Source organism: Tachysurus fulvidraco, chromosome 13 (genome assembly GCF_022655615.1).
Source record: "Tachysurus fulvidraco isolate hzauxx_2018 chromosome 13, HZAU_PFXX_2.0, whole genome shotgun sequence".
Lineage (NCBI taxonomy): Eukaryota > Metazoa > Chordata > Actinopteri > Siluriformes > Bagridae > Tachysurus > Tachysurus fulvidraco.
The window spans coordinates 28,526,435-28,545,610 of NC_062530.1; the positions used below are offsets into that span (position 1 = coordinate 28,526,435).

Below are 19,176 nucleotides of genomic sequence, written 5' to 3' on the forward strand. Positions count from 1 at the left end.
CTCTCTCTCTCTCTCTTCTCCTCTATCAATCACAGTTATACTAGCCAATAGAATGTGTTAGGTAGATTGTGTTATGTCTCCCCCTGGGGCTGCAAGAGGAGCATCTGGTATTTGCCCTCCCTGGTTGGTAGCTGTGTGTGGAATAAGTGGCCAAGACTGAGTTTTGTTTTATTGAGATGGCTGTTGATTTGCTTTTTCTTTAAAACACAGTGTTTGGTGGAAATGGTGATATGATTGAAGAAATGAACTTATTACTATATTTGTCTAGACTTTCAGACTGCAGTGTAACAGAGGAAGGATACACTGCTCTGGCTGAAGCTCTGAAATCAAACCCCTCATCACACCTGATAGAGCTGGACCTCAGGGGGAACGACCCTGGAGACTCAGGAGTGAAAAGGCTTGATGAAATCCAAAATAATCAAAATTACAAACTGAAGACACTTAGGTGATTCTTCAAATAAGCAAAAATCATTTCATAAATATTCAACATAAATAAATATCGTAAAGAACCGAAAGCAAATTCGATAAATTTGATAATTGGCTGCAATTAAATATTTATTTGAGTAGTCGTCATTATTATTATTATTATTATTATTATTATTATTATTATTATTATTATTATTATTATGTTTTTGCAGGTTGATAAAAAACTCTGCTGCACAGAAGGCCTGTAATTGGCTGAATTCAGTTGTACATGAAAACACTTTACTCCTAAAAGAGCTAGATCTGAGCAGGAAGGAAACAGGAGACTCAGGAATGGAGAAGCTCTCAGTTCTGATGAAAGACTCGCACTGTAAATTTCAGACAATAAAGTAAGTGTTCTGATGTTTGTATTGTAATGTTTCAGTTTCAGTCTGGTTTTATAATCAGAATATTTTCATCTGCCATGCAGTGTGATAGGAAACAGTTTTGAACTGGGTTGTGTGAGGAGCAACTAAGGAGAGATTTTTAGACACAACACACTTCAGTAGTTCCTTCCATTACAGGAGTGTCCACATGACTTTGGCCATGTAGTGTCGTGTTCTTTTGTAATTTTAATAGTAACTTTAAAGACTATTGACTGAGCAGGAAGACAATCATTAAGTTATTAGCACAGAATTATAGGGATTATTTACAGAGATATTGTAAAGGACCATATTTAACTGCCATTTTGCTATATGGGGTTTGGTCTGTTCACCTAATTTAGATTTTTACCAAGGATTAAAACTCCTATTGAATAATATCAACCAACAAAAATCATATTCTACAGATTCAGTACTACAGCTGACACTTTCATTTTTTCCTTTCAGGCTCAGTGAGTGTAACCTGACAGAGAGAAGCTGCAGGTCTTTACACACAGTTCTCAGCTCAGAATCCTCCAAGTTGACTGAGGTGGATCTGAGCAGTAATCCTCTGGGAGACTCAGGAGTGAAGCAGCTTTGTGCTGGACTGAAGAGTCCAAACTGTAAACTGGAGACACTGAGGTCAGTTCATCTTTATTATTCAATTTCAGGTTTCAAGTTAGAAGTTAAAATTGATTGAAATGCTTGTAGTGAGGATCATGGTTAGGCAATCAGTAAGCAGCATACAGGGAAATACCAGGAGTCAGACACCAGACATCTAACAACTAACAGAAACAAAAGGCTTGGTAATTCCAGGTGTAACACAAACTGAGCTTTACATCACCACAATGTGAGTTGTGATAGAACAGAAGAGTGTGAGCAGAAGTCTGGTGATTGGGGAAAAAGTTAGGAGTAATGGGCTATGGGATGTATTGTCTAATGTGCCATGACTGGAGGCCACAGTGCATTCTGGGAAACTTTCATTGACGGAGTTGTCCTGACACCAGAAAAATGGTAATAGTGCCCTTTATTAATTGATTAAGCATTGATCGAAGGGTTGATTACTACCAAGATGTTTGAACCTTTGAAGAAAACATTACAGTTACCTTTTAATTCTTATTCTGATATTCATTCAAACCACAAAGCAAAAGCATTTTAAACAGAAAATGTTACATTTACATCTCTGTCATGAATAACTAATAATAAACATTTGTTCTCACAGACTTTCAGACTGCAGTATAACAGAGGAAGGATACATCGCTCTGTCTGAATCTCTGAAATCATCTCACCTGATAGAGCTGGATCTCAGAGGGAACGACCCTGGAGCATCAGGAGTGAAGCTGCTCACGGATTTACTACAGGATCCAGACTGTAAACTGAACACACTGAGGTCAGCAAGATACATGTCCAAATGTTTAAGAACTAAAAATCCAGATACTGTTCCAGCATAACAATGTCCCTGTGCACAAGCAGCTCCATGAAGACTCTATGGTGTAGAGGTTAATGTTGGAGTGAAAGAACTCCTGATTAGAGCCCTGACCTCAACCCCACATAACACAGATCATATGGCTGTGATGGTCAGTGTGACCGTTCGAGGTGCAAACTGCAGTTTAAGGGCTCAGAAAAATACAATATTCACATAGCTAGGCAAAAAGTCAGAAACCATGTAATCATATTAAAATCATATTTAAAAGTTCACATATTAACATATCAATAGAATTTCAGTCAGGACCACTTGAGTCAAAATAAAGACAAGTCTTTGACAAATTTTTTATTTGCAAGCTTATGAAATTCACATTTGGCGGTATGGCTCTGTTCTGAATTCCCCATCCTTTTCATGAGCTCCATGAAAGCTAGTCAGGGAACAGCAGCAGCTTCATGGGGGGACAATCTCCCATTTAACTGGGAAGCAGCCAGACAAAATCCCCCCCAAACAGACCATACCAGGCAATCCTCCCTGGCTCTTCATGCTAACTGAAGAGCCAGCAGAGGATTAAAGTGAGTTTTTCACTAGCCAAACTTATTAGTAAAATACCAACAGAGCAGAGGACATGTTATTATCAGGCACGGAAAGCAGTTCCTTTACCATTTACTAGCAACCACTGACCATTAACCCCCCCCAAAACCAACAGAAGGCGCAGTGGCTGTATACGATTCAAGGCTGCAGAAGACTCCAGAACATCATGAACATCATGCCATCCCAATTTCCCAAGGAGCAACCAGAACCTTTAACGTTCCACTCCTGGTTCAGCTACCTTAGGGACAGCAGCAGAGGAGGAGAGCTAGCAGCAGCAGAGCTAGCTCAAACATAAACAGAACACAAGAACCAAGTGCCTCCTCCCTGAAAATCCACCGAGTAGCCATCCCTCTAGGATCCATCCAAAAACTTGAGAAAGGAGACTTCCTTTCTGCTACAGAGAGGAGAGAAATTTAATCAAGCCTTTCATTTTCGTTGCTGGCTAGAATTTAACCATTGTCAAGTAAAGAAGTTAGACCATTTGTCAGTAAATATTTCCTGCATCCTGACACAGCCCAGCAAGGCATCGCATAACGTAATGCAAAACAACCCAGCAGGGCACAGCACAATACAAAATAATGACTAGCGAGGCACCGCATAACGTATCACTACAGCCCAGCGAGGCACAGCACAACGCAACACAACATAGCCCAGCAAGGCATAGTACAACGTAACCCAACACAGCCTAGCAGGGCACAGCACAACGTAACAAACACAGCCCAGGAAGGCACGGCACAACATATCATAACAGCCAAGAGAGGCACAGCATAACGTAATAAAACGATGTCTAAAGAATGCGATGAAAGGTCTTGGTCACTCCCAGATGACCAGACAATAAATGTTCATGTGCCAAAGACAGGACATTTTGCCGATACTCACTAGGAACGACAATTTGACAAAGAGAGATGTTGCTAGATTTTGTCGAACTTGCCATGTTTGCCAGCTAATGGGAAAACCGAATCAGCTGATTCCACCCGCTCCTCTTTAACCTATCCCTGTAATGGGTGAGACTTTTGAACAGGTGCTTGTCAACTGTGTTGGACCGTTATCTAAAATGAGGTGTGGAGATGTGGTAGCCCAGTGGTTAAGGTGTTGGGCTACCAAGCAGAAGGTTGTGAGTTCGATTCCAATGTCCACCAAAAAGCCAAGGAGCTATTGAAAGATTTCATCAGACATTAAAATCAATGTTGAGAAAATATTGCTTGAATATTGTGAGAAACTGCATGAATCCTTGGGATTCAGTCCATCTCAGTTAGTGTTTGGACACACTGTCATGGGACCGTTAAAAGTTCTCAAAGGGAAAATGCTGGAAGTTGATTCGAATTAAGAGATGCATGTTCTGGATTATGTTAGTCATTTTCATGAACGATTGCATTATGCATGCAGTTTTGCACAGAAGTCGTTAGCCTCTGCTCAGTCTAAAATTAAGAAACACTATGATGTCAAATCTGTGTATCGTTCTTTTCAACCTTGAGATGAAGTATTAGTGTTGCTGCCTATTCAGGGTTCTGCCTTATCAACACGGTTCTCAGGACCATACGTTGTGTTGAGAAAAATCAGTGATACTGATTGTGATCCGAACTCCTGATAGAAAGCACAAGTCGCACATCTGTCATATCAAAATGCTCAAGGCTTATTACACCAGAGATAATTCAGATGAAACAAATCTACTGAGGTGACCATAGTGCCCATGGAATCTTCTGTGGCTCTGACTTGTGAAGTACAATCAGATCTGGAGGATGAGGTTGGTGCAGATGATATAATCTTCCGTAATACTCCTCAACAGTGTGCCAAGTTTTAAAAAGCTTGTCGCCACATCTCTTTCATTTAGCTGAAGATCAGAGACAAGACATTGTGGGGGTTATTACTGATTTTCCTTCTGATTTTATTCAGAGATGTTCCGTCTCAAACTACCGTGTTGCAACACGATATTAATATTAATGGCCTGTTAAGCAACATTCTTATCGGGTTAACGCTGTTAAAAGATCTATTATGAAGCAAGAGACTGAATATTTGTTGCAGAATGGGTTAGCTAAACACAGCAGTAGCCCTTGGAGTTCTCCTTGCCTTTTAGTGCACTGAGGATTGCCAGAATGCATTTGAGGCAGTGAAAGCTATGTTATCTAGTGCTCCAGTCTTTGCTGCCCCAAATTTTGAACGGTCTTTTAAACTGGAAGTGGACGCCAGCGCTGTGGGAGCTGGGGCAGTGCTTCTGCAGGAAGATGATGCAGGAGTAGACCATCCAGTATATTACTTTTCCAAAAAGTTTAATAAACATCAATGCAATTATTCTGTCATTGAAAAGGAAACATTGGCGTTGTTGCTCGCTTTGCAGTTTTTCGAAGTGTATCTGGGTTCTTCAAGTGCACCTACAGTTGTTTACACTGACCATAACCTTCTGGTTTTCCTTACAATAATATATAATAAGAATTATGCAATGGTCAATGGTAGTTCAGGGATATATCCTTGACATTAAGCATTAAAAAGAGTTCAGAGAACATGCTAGCTGGTGCTCTGTCCAGAATGTATGATAAATCTGTTTGAAATAAACATGACATGTTTGAAATAAATGTAAATTTAAATTTGTTTATTTCAAACATGTCATGTTTATTTCAAACAGATTTATCATACATTCTGGACAGAGCACCAGAATGTATGATAAATCTGTTTGAAATAAACATGACATGTTTATTTTTAAGGAGGGGGTGTTACGTTGCCCACATATGGGCAAGTCGTGGCCCAATGGTTAGAGAGTCTGACTCATAATCCTGAGGTTGTGGGCTCGAGTCTCGGGCAGGCCACGACTGAGGTGCCCTTGAACAAGGCACCGAACCCCCCCAACTGCTCCCCGGGTGCCGCAGCATAAATGGCTGCCCACTGCTCCAGGTGTGTGTTCACTGCTGTGTGTGTGCACTTTGGATGGGTCAAATGCAGAGAACGAATTCTGAGTATGGGTCACTGTACTTAGCCATATGTCACGTCACTTATATATTATTGTTTGTTTTTTTGGAATGGTGTATTGTTTTTGTTTTCTTCCCTTCTCTTTTTGTCTTAACTTTTGCTTTAACAGATCACTTTCACTGTCTGCCAATCACCGTGACGCATGGTGATGACAACGCGCGGATTCACCAATGAGGGCGCTGTACTGGTGATTAAAAGGCGCACCTGTGCAGGAGGCAGGGGCTCTCTGGCACGCTGCAATTGTTTGGTTGTTTGGTGGTTGACTCCTGTGGTTTTTGTTTTGCCCTGTACCATCCTTGTATTAATTTGTTAGTTCAAGTCTGTTTCGTGGCTCATTTTGGTCTTGTCTCTCTGGTGTTTCCTACTGTCTGTTATCTGGTTGATCAAATGACAGTACTAAACGGGGAACGAGATAAAGACCAGGTAAGACATCACTTGATGTACATGTGCAACACTGAGCCATTAATTGCTGTATAGGACACTAGGTTAGTGACATGTGCCATCCATCCATCCATCCATCCATCCATCCATCCATCCATCCATCCATCTTCTACTGCTTATCCGGGGCCGGGTCACGGGGGCAGCAGTCTAAGCAGGGATGCCCAGACTTCCCTCTCCCCAGACACTTCCTCCAGCTCTTTCGGAGGAATACCGAGGCGTTCCCAGGCCAGCCGAGAGACATAGTCCCTCCAGCGTGTCCTAGGTCTTCCCCGGGGCCTCCTCCCGGTTGGACATGCCCGGAACACCTCCCCAGGGAGGCGTCCGGGAGGCATCCGAAACAGATGCCCGAGCCACCTTAGCTGACTCCTCTCGATGTGGAGGAGCAGCGGCTCTACTCTGAGCTCCTCCCGAGTGACCGAGCTCCTCACCCTATCTCTAAGGGAGCACCCAGCCACCCTGCGGAGGAAACTCATTTCGGCCGCCGGTATAAGGGATCTCGTCCTTTCGGTCATGACCCAAAGCTCATGACCATAGGTGAGGGTAGGAACGTAGATCGACCGGTAAATAGAGAGCGTCACCTTGTGGCTCAGCTCTTTCTTCACCACAACAGATCGGTATATCGACCGCATCACTGCAGAAGATACACCAATCCGCCTGTCCATCTCCCGCTCCATCCTTCCCTCACTCGTGAACGAGACTCCAAGATACTTAAACTCCTCCACTTGAGGCAGGAGCTTCTCCAAAAACCTGAAGAGGACAAGCCACCCTTTTCCGACTGAGAACCATGGCCTTGGACTTGGAAGTGCTGATTCTCATCCCCGCCGCTTCACACTCGGCTGCAAACGGTCCCAGTGCACGCTGAAGGTCCTGGTTTGAGGAAGCCAGCAGGACAACATCATCTGCAAAAAGCAGAGACGAAATCCTGTGGTCCCCAAACCGGACTCCTTCCGGCCTCATACTGCGCCTAGAAATCCTGTCCATATAAGTAATGAACAGGACCGGTGACAAAGGGCAGCCCTGCCGGAGTCCAACATGCACCGGGAACAAGTCTGACTTACTGCCGGCAATGCAAAGCAAACTCCTGCTCTGGTCATATAGGGACTCCCAGAGCACACCCCACAGGTCACCACGAGGGACACAGTCGAAAGCCTTCTCCAGATACACAAAACACATGTGAACTGGTTGGGCAAACTCCCCTGAACCCTCCAGCAACCTGGCGATGGTATAGAGATGGTCCAGTGTTCCACGACTGGGACGAAACCCGCATTGTTCCTCCTGAATCCGATGTTCGACTATCGGCCAAATTCTGCTCTCCAGTACCCTGGCATAGACTTTTCTGGGGAGGCTGAGGAGTGTGATCCCCCTATAGTTGGAACACACCCTTCGGTCCCCCTTCTTAAACAGAGGGACCACCACCCCAGTCTGCCAGTCCAGAGGCACTGTCACCCACCTCCACGCGATGTTGCAGAGGCGTGTCAACCAAGACAGCCCCACAATATCCAGAGACTTGAGGTACTCAGGGCGGATCTCATCCACCCCCGGTGCCTTGCCACTGAGGAGCTTCTCAACTACCTCAGTGACCTCAGCTTGGGGAATCGACGAGTCCACAACTGAGCCCCCGCCCTCTGCTTCCTCAGTGGAAGACATGTCGGTGGGGTTGAGGAGGACCTCGAAGTATTCCTTCCACCGTCCGAGGATGTCCCCAGTCGAAGTCATGGCCTCACCGAACTCCTCCCAGACCCGAGTTTTTGTCTCCGTAACCACCCGGGCTGAAGCTCGCTTGGCCCTTCGGTACCTATCAGCTGCCTCCCTTGTCCCCCGGGCCAACCAGGCTCGATAGGACTCCTTCTTCAGCTTGACAGCATCCCTTACTTCCGGGGTCCACCACCGGGTTCGGGGATTGCCACCGCGACAGGCACCAGAGACATAGGGCCGGAGGTCAGACGAAACAACCACAAAGTCGATCATCGACATCCGACCTAGGGTGTCCTGGTGCCATGTGTACTGATGGACACCCTTATGCTTGAACATGGTGTTTGTTATGGACAAACTGTGACTAGCACAGAAGTCCAATAACAGAACACCACTCGGGTTCAGGTCGGGGGGCCGTTCCTCCCAATCACGCCCCTCCAGGTGTCACTGTCACTGCCCACATGAGCATTGAAGTCCCCCAGTAGAACGACAGAGTCCCCGGTTGGAGCACTTTCCAGCACCCCTTCCAGACACGCCAAGAAGGTCAGGTACTCTACACTGCCATTTGGCCCGCAATCACAAATAACCGTGAGAGACCTATCCCCGACCCGAAGGCGCAGGGAAACGACCCTCTCGTTCACCGGGGTGAACTCCAACACATGGTTGCTGAGCTGGGGGGCTATGAGCAAGCCCACACCAGCCCACCGCCTCTCACCATGGGCAACTCCAGAGTAGTATAGAGTCCAGCCTCTCTCAAGGAGTTGGATTCCAGAGCCCAAGCTGTGTGTGGAGGTGAGCCCAACTATATCTAGTCGGTATCTCTCAACCTCCCGCACCAGCTCAGGCTCCTTCCCCCCAGCGAGGTGACATTCCATGTCCCTAGTGCCAGATTCCGTGTCTGGGGATTGGGTCGCCGAGGCCCCTGCCTTCGACTGCCACCCAATCCACATTGCACTGGCCCCTTACGGTTTCTCCTGCAGGCGGTGGGCCTACAGGAGATCGGCCCCACGTCGATCTTTCGGGCTGAGCCCACCCGGGCCCCGTGGGGCAAGACCCGGCCACCATGCGCTCGCATGTGAGCCCCAACCCCGGGCTTGGCTCCAGGGCGGGGCCCCGGTTGCGCCTTACCGGGCGACGTCACGGACCTTGATTTCACTTTTCTCATGAGGGTTTTTTAACATGTGCCACTTTGCATTTTTGTTTCTTAGTAAGTGTAGTGTATTTAGGGCGTCTTGGACGCTGAAGACATTTCTTTTTGTTTAATGTATGGCTTATTGTGATGGTTGAGTTAGATTAGAAGTTTTGTTTCCTGTTTAGATTGGTTATGTTTTGTTTCTTTCTTTGATTTGGCACAATCTTGGTCTTTTCTCTTGTCCCCGTTCTTTTGCGGCTTATTTTTGGTTTGGTTGTAGTCTGTATATAGTTTGTAAATTTATGTACATAATGTTTGGATTAGATTGATATGGTTCACCTAAAAAAAGAAACTAATGTGGACTTTATGGTTTCTAATTATTATTTTTCCAGTACACGTTCAGTGTTTTAATGTTGCACCCTTGACCCCTTGACAATTAAAATAAGGGTTTTAAGATCAGTAGTTAAAATGATCTGATACTCAAGGTTTCAGCAGAGACTGACATCTAATGGAGGATTCAGGAGGCTGGAGGTAGAATAAAGGATGAAACTGTTAATAATTTAATCTGTTTCTGTTTCCTGACTACAGGCTGTTAAAATGTCCTGATGCAGTGAAGGTCTGTGATTCTCTGACTGAGGTTCTGGGTACAAACCCCTTACTGCTGAGAGAACTGGATCTGAGTGGGAAAATAAAAGGAGACTCAGGAGTGAAGCAGCTCTCTGTTCTACTGAAGGATTCACACTGCAGAACTGAGAAACTTATGTATGTCACTTAAATGTTTATAGACTTAACTATTACTTTTAAAATATGAAATTATACTTTTTTCTTAACTACATTTACATTTACAGCATTTGGCAGACGCCCTTATCCAGAGCGACGTACATAAGTGCTTAAATCTCTAACATTGAATACATTAATGCTGGTTCACTAGGTTACATACTTGAGATACCATGAGTTTAAAACATTTGTTCAAAGTTACAATGAAAAAGTGTCAAAGGTTTTTTTTTTAATGCAAAAGATAATGAAAGAATTGCAATTTGAAGTGTTTCTTGAATAAGTAGGTCTTCAACCGCCGCTTGAAAATAGCCAGTGACTCAGCTGTCCGGACCTCTAGTGGAAGTTCATTCCACCACCTTGGTGCCAGAACAGAGAAAAGTCTTGTAGTATACTTACCTCTTACCCTAAGACATGGTGGAACCAGTCGAGCAGTGCTGGTAGATCGGAGGTTGCGGGGTGCAGTGCGAGGAATGATGAGTGCTTTGAGGTAAGAGGGAGCTGGTCCATTTTTGGCTTTGTAGGCCAGCATCAGTGTTTTGCATCGGATGCGTGCAGCTACCGGAAGCCAGTGGAGGGATCGCAGCAGCGGGATGGTATGCGAGAACTTTGGCAGGTTGAAAGAAGCCGGGCAGCTGCATTTTGGATCATTTGCAGAGGACGGATTGCGTTCATAGGTAGACCTGCCAGCAGTGCATTGCAGTAATCCAGTCTTGAAATGACAAGAGACTGAACAAATACCCGAGCAGTCTGTGTGGACAAAAATGGCCGAATCCTTCTAATGTTGTAGAGAAGAAACCAACATGAGCGAGTCACATTAGCAACATGAGAGGAAAAGGACAGTTGATTGTCCATGGTTACCCCAAGGTTGCGAGCTGTGGCTGAAGGGGAGATCAGATCGTTGTGCAAGGATATAGCAAGATCATGACCTGGGGATGAATCACCTGGGATGAACAGCAGTTCAGTTTTGCTAGGGTTGAGCTTTAATTGATGAGCAGTCATCCATGATGAAATTTCTGCCAGACATGCTGAGATCCGGTCAGAAGCTGTGGCATCTGAGGGTGGGAAAGAGAAGATAAGTTGTGTATCATCAGCATAGCAGTGGTAAGAGAACCCATGTGATGAAATAACTTCCCCAAGAGAGTGAGTATACAGGGAGAAAAGAAGAGGACCAAGTACTGAGCCCTGTGGGACGACCAGTGGAGAGTCTGCAGATGTCACTCCCCTCCATGTTACCTGATATGAGCGTCCTTCCAGGTAGGAGGCAAACCATTCCCAAGCTGATCTGCAAATCCCAAGACTCTTGAGGGTGGATAAGAGAGTCTTGTGGTTGACCGTATCAAACGCTGCTGAAAGGTCAAGGAGGATAAGGACGGATGATAGTTTGGCTGATCTAGCAGTATGTAGCTTCTCAGAGACATCCAAAAGGGCTGTCTCTGTAGAGTGAGCTGCTTTAAAGCCAGACTGGTTGGGATCTTGGAGGTTGTTCTGTGAGAGATAGACAACTATAATCACTGTATGATTCATATAAACTCATTGTCATGTCATCATCAGAATAAAATGTTCCTTAAAGTGAAGATTTTCTTTCCACTGTTTCTGGTTATCTTTAGGCTAAAGGTCTGTAGTATTACAGAAGAAGGCTGTTCAGCTTTGTCTTCATCTCTTTATTTAAATCCTGCACACATAAGAGAGATGGATCTGAGTGAGAATAAATTAGGAAACTCTGGAGTGCAGAAGCTTTGTGTACTGCTGCAACATCAGTCCTGTAACCTGCAGATACTGAGGTGAGCTTCTGCTTCTGCTCTTTAACATGTACATAAGAGCTTGTGACTTTACATGTAGAATACAAACACAGGCTACATGTAGAACATATATGTCTTAAATCTTCTTGGCATTACGTACTATATAGATGCTAAAAATAATACAATGTTAAGTCTTTATCAGACATCAGAGTATCATTAATACCACACAATGTTCTCTCTTTAGACTTTCAGACTGCAGTATAACAGAGGAAGGATACATCGCTCTGTCTGAAGCTCTGAAATCATCTCACCTGATAGAGCTGGATCTCAGAGGGAACGACCCTGGAGCATCAGGAGTGAAGCTGCTCACTGATTTACTACAGGATCCAGACTGTAAACTGAACACACTGAGGTCAGCAATATTACAATAATTATATATTATATTAGAACTCCAGTCAGTAACCAGTTACTTAATGAACACTGATTGTATGAAATTAACTGAGCATCAGGTATTAAATTTGATTCTCAATTATTTCAAGAGTATTAAGAGATTTAGGTTTCTTTCTTTTTGACCTATAAACAGTCTCAGGTTTAATTGCTATTTTATTTTATTGTTTATTTCAAACATTTTTTTACTTAATATATATTTAGTAAAGTTTTGTTTTTGGTTTCACACTTTGAGACTGAGCTCAATTATTAAGTTATTAATAAAAAAAAAAAAAAGAAAATTGTTCAGCAATTGTACATTTTCTAAAATAAGGTGGACTTTTAATAATATGACCTCCAAATACAAACATGTCTGATAATATACTCCACCCTGATGTGCAGGTTTCTGTGAAAGGCATTAATGCAAATGTAAAGAGAGTTTCAATTCAGTTTAAAATTTTGATAATGTAATAGCAAACAGAAATATAGCTGCAAGCAGCGATGGTGGGCCCCCGCACGTTTTTTTATCGCTATACGGTGCCTCCCAGAAAACAATGCACGGTGGGCAAGTGCATCAAGTTGGTAAATATCAGTGGACTATTTTACGTTGTTACTGAACCATTTGGGGACTGTAGGTAAATGAAACCCCACATTTTAGACAAACGGGGGCACTAGTGAGCCACTTAAGAGACACACCTTTGTCTGACCTTTTTGTCCACACTTAACAGCCGACAAATGTGATGTATGTGTAAAATTTCAAGTTAATCTAAGCACGCCAAAAGCCTTAAATATGCTTGAGATGAAAGTAAAATTTGACAAGATGCCATGGCAACAGTGTTTGAGATATTAACAATCCGTTCGCAATTTCGCATCTCTAATATCTCTGCCTCATGGTGGCCAAGTCTGGTCTCAATTGCATGAACCCCATAGGAGGAGTATTTAAAAGTTTACCGCATGCAGCTGTCAAAAAATCCACCTTTGTGACTGACACATTTCCTGGGGCCTGTTGGTGACGCTATATCCGGGACTCACAATAAGCACATCGATGCGATCAGAATCCTTGGCTGAACATACACACCGCGTGTTATCACAATAAGACATTTTTTGCCTTAGATAGAAGACTTCCTCTTTCTCTGAATTCACCATAACTTAGTCGCCTCACCGTTCGAGATATCAAAAATCCCTTTAAAATTTAGCAAGTGCAACGTCTCGGCATCATGTTCACCACGTTTGATGTCAATCGCATGAATTCCCTAGGAGGAATATTTAAAAGTTAAACGCATGCAATTATAAAACAATCTAAAATGGCCAACTTCCTGTTAGGCGGAGCTCATAGTCATAGAGCGCAAAAGTACATGTGCGTACATAATTGCCCGATCTGTGCACAAATGTTTGTTTTTGCATTACAGGGAACGCTACAGAGCCCCCCTGCCACGCCCGTATTCCAGCCTTTGCCCAAGCCTAGTGTCGCCCGACTCTGAAGTGTGTACCAAATTTCAAGAGTTTTCGAGCATGTTAAGGGACCCCAATTGGCAATTTTTTTATTGTGACTTCACGTGACGTCACGTGACGTGACCAGAATACCCATGGGGTAGTTCCCCTCATTGTGCTGAGTGTTTTGATATATGACACGTCCATGTTGTGCAAATTTTTAATTTTCAGGTGACGTCACGTGACTGCCCCACATGACGTGACCCCACATGAACTTCCCCACATGACGTGACCAAAATACCCGTGGGGCAGTTCCCCTCATTGTGCTGAGTGTTTTGATATGTCACATGTCCATGTTGTGCAAATTTTTAATTTCGCTTGTTTTTGGGGCGGGGCTACATGTGACATGACGTGATCTAGAGTGACGTCACCAGAATACTTTTGGCAAAAAGTGGCTACTGAGGGTTTGGACATTTCGTGTCAATACTGCAGTCATTATGGGATTCTGCTTAGTATTATTCTGCATAGAACAGTACATGCAATTCTTAATGTTGGATGTATTGCATGTGTGAGAGCTTATGCCCCTTTTTGACCGAGGCAGTTTGAGTGCAGGTTCGGAGCCTAATTTAGAACCAGTTCTTTCTGTTTCGACCGCCAAAGCACCGGCTCCGAACCAGGAAAAGTGGGTCTTAAGTAGCACCAAAATGTTGCTGGTCTAAACTTAAGAACCGCTTGTGTCAGGAGCTGGGGGCGGGGCTACTGTTAGCGCATTTGATAATGTACCTTAAGTATACTAATTCTTAATATATTTTTACTTTACCGCGATATGATACATTATCAGCACACATGATAGTAGGTAGCTACATGCTAAGGCTAAATTTTTTTCTGTGTTAATGATAAAATAACATTATGTACTTTATCGATTACAACCTCCGTTTATACAGATTACATGGAGCTGCACGTACACGTTTTATTCGCCGCATTGTCGCTGCTGTGCTAAAGTTGCTGGGACACATGACATGTATACAGTGACGTCACACTCAGCGCTGTGATGGCTCTCTAGCCGGTGGAAAGGCAAACCAGTTCTTAGAAGCTTCGCCAGTGGAACCAACTTTGAACCAGCACTAGCACCTCAAATTTTATAATGGAAGGCTATGGGAAAAAAGGCCACTTTGAGCTTCCGTACCGGAATGCTGGAATTGTGATCACTTAAAAAAGCAACAAACTTCAGACCAGGGTCTACGACATATCCGAATTTGGTGCATGTGGCTCGAAAGTCCTAGGCCGCATTTTTTTAAATAAATTTTTGTCTAATAATAATAATAATAATAATAATAATAATAATATTATACAAAGCCAACATAATAATAAACCCGAGCAAAAACAATAGGGCTTCGCACCATTCAGTGCTTGGGCCCTAATAATTGTTTTCCATTAGAGATTTGCCAGAAATTGTATGTTTCTGGAAAGGAAATGCATGTAGAATGTTGAATTTTCATTTAAATTGTCATAATTTATTCAACCATAAAAGAAAGTTTAATTTTGAGAATAATCCAGAAAATGCTTTCATAGTTCTCTTTAAAACAAGGTCAGTTAGGGTACTTTTCCTGACCAGGTTTGATTTTCTATTATTTTTTTATTTTTCTCTCTCTGCAGGTTGTTGAAAAGTTCTGCTGCACAGGAAGTTTGTGATTTCCTTTCTAGAGCTCTGGGTGTGAACCCCTTACTGCAGAGAGAACTCAATGTGAGTGAGAAAATATCTGGAGACTCGCAGGTGAAGCAGCTCTCTGCTCTTCTGGAGGATTCACACTGCAGACCAGAGAGACTCAAGTTAGTATTGATCACTTATTTATACTTAAACACTAGTGTATTCCTTTTGGAATGTAATAACTGTATATAATGTCATTAATGAAATATTTTAGTCTAATTTTAAACTGTATATTTTACATTAAACAATATAAAACTACATTTAAACAGAAGTCTTGTCTTCCTTGTTGTCTCTGTATCCAGAGTAAATAACTGCAGGATGACAAATGAAGGTTGTGCTGCTCTGGTATCAGCTCTGGGTTTAAAGCCCACACACCTGAGAGAGCTGGAGCTGAGTGGGAATAAACTGGGAGGATCAGGAATGAAGGAGCTCTGTGGTGTGCTGAAGAATCAACAACTCAAACTGCTGAAACTGGGGTAAAGGCATCATTCATAATAAAATCTATAATGTCAGAAAGACCAGAGGTCTTTAAGAAGACTTTTAGAAGACGTTCTGGTGAAATATGTAGTGTTACAGTTTGTAATGACCAGATATATGTATTTTAATACCATTTATACAAACTCTATTTAATAGCCTACAACCACCAGCTGGATTAATCTTTGAATATAAACTTTGACTATAAATTATTATTAAAAGTAAGAGAAATCCTTCTAGAAATGTTAGAAACACTGGACAGAAGTTAGCGGTTAATCTACAGATAATAAAATCCTACAGGTAAATGAAGTTACAGTAACAGATTAATGTACAGTATGGAACTGTGAGATGATTACACACTACAGCAGGAATTACAGATACCACCAGCAAGAATTTTTAAAGACACAAAGTCAACAGTGAGGTATAAATGCCCCTTTTCCACCGAGGCAGTTTGAGTGCTGGTTCGGAGCCTAATTTAGAACCAGTTCCTTCTATTTCGACACCCAAAGCACCAGCTCTTAACCAGGAAAAGTAGTTCTTACTGTAAGTAGCATTGCTTTTAAAATCATTTTAAATCAGGATTTGCTGCATTTGGATGCCAACTATGCCAATGTAGGTTCGCAAAGCCATGATCAATAACATTAAAGCAACATCCGTATTGTTAATGTTGTGTTTGTGTTTGCTGCTGCTGCCCTAATGTTGCTGTATTACAGTCACATAAGACTCAGCTCTAAGATGGCTCTCTAGCCCATGGAAAGGCAAACTGGAACCAAGCTGGAACCAGCACCAAAATATTTTCTCTAAACCAGCACCCGGTTCCTTCTGGTGGAAAAGGGGCAATAGAGCTGTGATACTTAGACATGATTAGAGCAACATGTAGAGACAGATACAGAAGAACAGAACAGGAGGCTTATAAGGAAACTTCAGTAAAGGAAACACTTAAGTAGATTAAAGAAGAACTAGAACGGTACATTTCCTAAAGAAAATGTGAATGTGCTTGCATGTGACGTCAGTTCCCCTCATCGTGCAGAGTGTTTTGTTATATGACATGTCCATGTTATGCTAAATTTTTGATTTCACTTATTTTGGGGGCGGGGCTACACGTGACGTCAGTTCCCCTCATCGTGCTGAGTGTTTTATGTTGTGTAACTGAGATATGGCTTCTTTATATTGCAATATGGTTCGTAAGGTGCACTACATGGTTGCTAGGGTATGGCTGCACAGTTACTATGGTTATATTTGCAGACTAGTTTGTCACCTGCAACAAAAGAGCACACCTGAAAATCCATTTATCTTTTCCTGAAACAAGCGCCATGAAGATCTTGAACTAATGCATCAGTGATTTTACTGGGAAAAAATATAATCACGTTACAATAAGGATCATTAGTTCAAATGTAATGTATTAACTAACATTTACTAACCATGAGCAATAAATTATTGTATTTAGTAATCTTTGTTAAAATAAAGTTTATTCTTTGTTCATGTTAGTTCACAGTATATAAACTAATGTTACACGGTGTTAATAATGTATTAGTAAATCTTGAAATTAACATGAACAAAATGAATAAATGCTGTAGAAGTGCAGTTCATTATTAGTTCATGTTAAGTAATGTGGTAACTAATGTCAACTAATAAACCTTTATTATATAGTTTTAGAAAAAAAAAAACTGTCCAAGGGTGGATTCGAACCGCGAAACTCTTGCATGCTAAACGGATTCGCTATCCACTAAACCATCCAGGAACATGAGGAAGCCTTTGCGGTTTTATGTATTAATTCACAAATGTGAAGAATGGCGCGTCTAACAATACCCAAGCTTTATTATATTAAAGTCATTCTTATCATTCTTTGTGATATACATGTCATATGTTTAAAAAATAATTATGTAATGTGAGGAGACAAAGAAAAAATGCGCTTAATTTTAATTAATGGGTGGCTCTTAAAAGAGCCGTTGCTGTTCTTAAAAGGACATTAGTTTAAAGTGAAATAAAAAATTATAAAAACTACACTGATAGTTGAAAACAACAAAAAGTTATACAAATGGCAGAAACAACAACATATGTGACTGCCGAGAAACAACAACATATGTGACCGCCGTGCTGTACAAGGCACGCGACCACTAGGTTTAAGCATTAAATACACGGTTAAATGTTATATTGTTTGAAAGCTTAGACTCTTGGGATTTTATTAAGCCCACACACAAAGCATAATATTATTTATAGCCATCATACTAATTTAATCCAAGTTGATAGTCACTGGAAATAGGCGGCGCTTACCTTTCTTCACTGGGGTAATACAGGTCCTTCTCAAAAAATTTGCATATTGTGATAAAAGTTCATTATTTTCCATAATGTAATGATAAAAATTTAACTTTCATATATTTTAGATTCATTGCACACCAACTGAAATATTTCAGGTCTTTTATTGTTTTAATACTGATGATTTTGGCATACAGCTCATGAAAACCCAAAATTCCTATCTTAAAAAATTAGCATATTTCATCCGACCAATAAAAGAAAAGTGTTTTTAATACAAAAAAAGTCAACCTTCAAATAATTATGTTCAGTTATGCACTCAATACTTGGTCGGGAATCCTTTTGCAGAAATGACTGCTTCAATGCGGCGTGGCATGGAGGCAATCAGCCTGTGGCACTACTGAGGTGTTATGGAGGCCCAGGATGCTTCGATAGCGCCTTAAGCTCATCCAGAGTGTTGGGTCTTGCGTCTCTCAATTTTCTCTTCACAATATCCCACAGATTCTCTATGGGGTTCAGGTCAGGAGAGTTGGCAGGCCAATTGAGCACAGTAATACCATGGTCAGTAAACCATTTACCAGTGGTTTTGGCACTGTGAGCAGTTGCCAGGTCGTGCTGAAAAACGAAATCTTCATCTCCATAAAGCTTTTCAGCAGATGGAAGCATGAAGTGCTCCAAAATCTCCTGATAGCTAGCTGCATTGACCCTGCCCTTGATAAAACACATTGGAACAACACCAGCAGCTGACATGGCACCCCAGACCATCACTGACTGTGGGTACTTGACACTGGACTTCAGGCATTTTAGCATGTCCTTCTCCCCAGTCTTCCTCCAGACTCTGGCACCTTGATTTCCGAATGACATGCAAAATTTGCTTTCATACGAAAAAAAGCACTTTGGATCACTGAGCAACAGACCAGTGCTGCTTCTCTGTAGCCCATTTCCTGCACACACCTGTGCACAGCTCCGGATGTTTCTACTCCAGACTCAGTCCACTGCTTCCGCAGGTCCCCCAAGGTCTGGAATCGGTCCTTCTCCACAATCTTCCTCAGGGTCCGGTCACCTCTTCTCGTTGTGCAGCGTTTTTTGGCACACTTTTTCCTTCCCACAGACTTCCCACTGAGGTGCCTTGATACAGCACTCTGGGAACAGCCTATTCGTTCAGAAATTTCTTTCTGTGTCTTACCCTCTCGCTTGAGGGTGTCATTGATGGCCTTCTGGACAGCAGTCAGGTCGGCAGTCTTACCCATGATTGCGGTTTTGAGTAATGAACCAGGCTGGGAGTTTTTAAAAGCCTCAGGAAT

The 19,176-nt window shown here is 42.5% G+C and overlaps 2 protein-coding genes and 1 long non-coding RNA gene across 3 annotated transcripts in view; 2 read left to right on the forward strand and 1 right to left on the reverse strand.

Moving 5' to 3' along the window:
- The window catches only part of LOC113657299, a 1,727,325-nt gene that overhangs the window by 1,240,900 nt on the left and 467,249 nt on the right, over positions 1-19,176 (forward strand). The window contains exons 142-147 of the mRNA XM_047822072.1: positions 269-445; positions 639-812; positions 1,290-1,463; positions 2,044-2,211; positions 15,094-15,267; positions 15,448-15,621. Of these exons, the coding sequence (XP_047678028.1) occupies positions 269-445; positions 639-812; positions 1,290-1,463; positions 2,044-2,211; positions 15,094-15,267; positions 15,448-15,621 (1,041 nt within the window). The remainder of the gene's footprint in view (positions 1-268; positions 446-638; positions 813-1,289; positions 1,464-2,043; positions 2,212-15,093; positions 15,268-15,447; positions 15,622-19,176) is intronic.
- The window catches only part of LOC125146171, a 1,103,650-nt gene that overhangs the window by 1,067,434 nt on the left and 17,040 nt on the right, over positions 1-19,176 (reverse strand). The window lies entirely within an intron of this gene.
- Positions 1-19,176, forward strand: part of LOC113638759 (protein NLRC3-like) — a 266,503-nt gene that overhangs the window by 102,959 nt on the left and 144,368 nt on the right. The gene's annotated exons all lie outside the window — the stretch shown is intronic.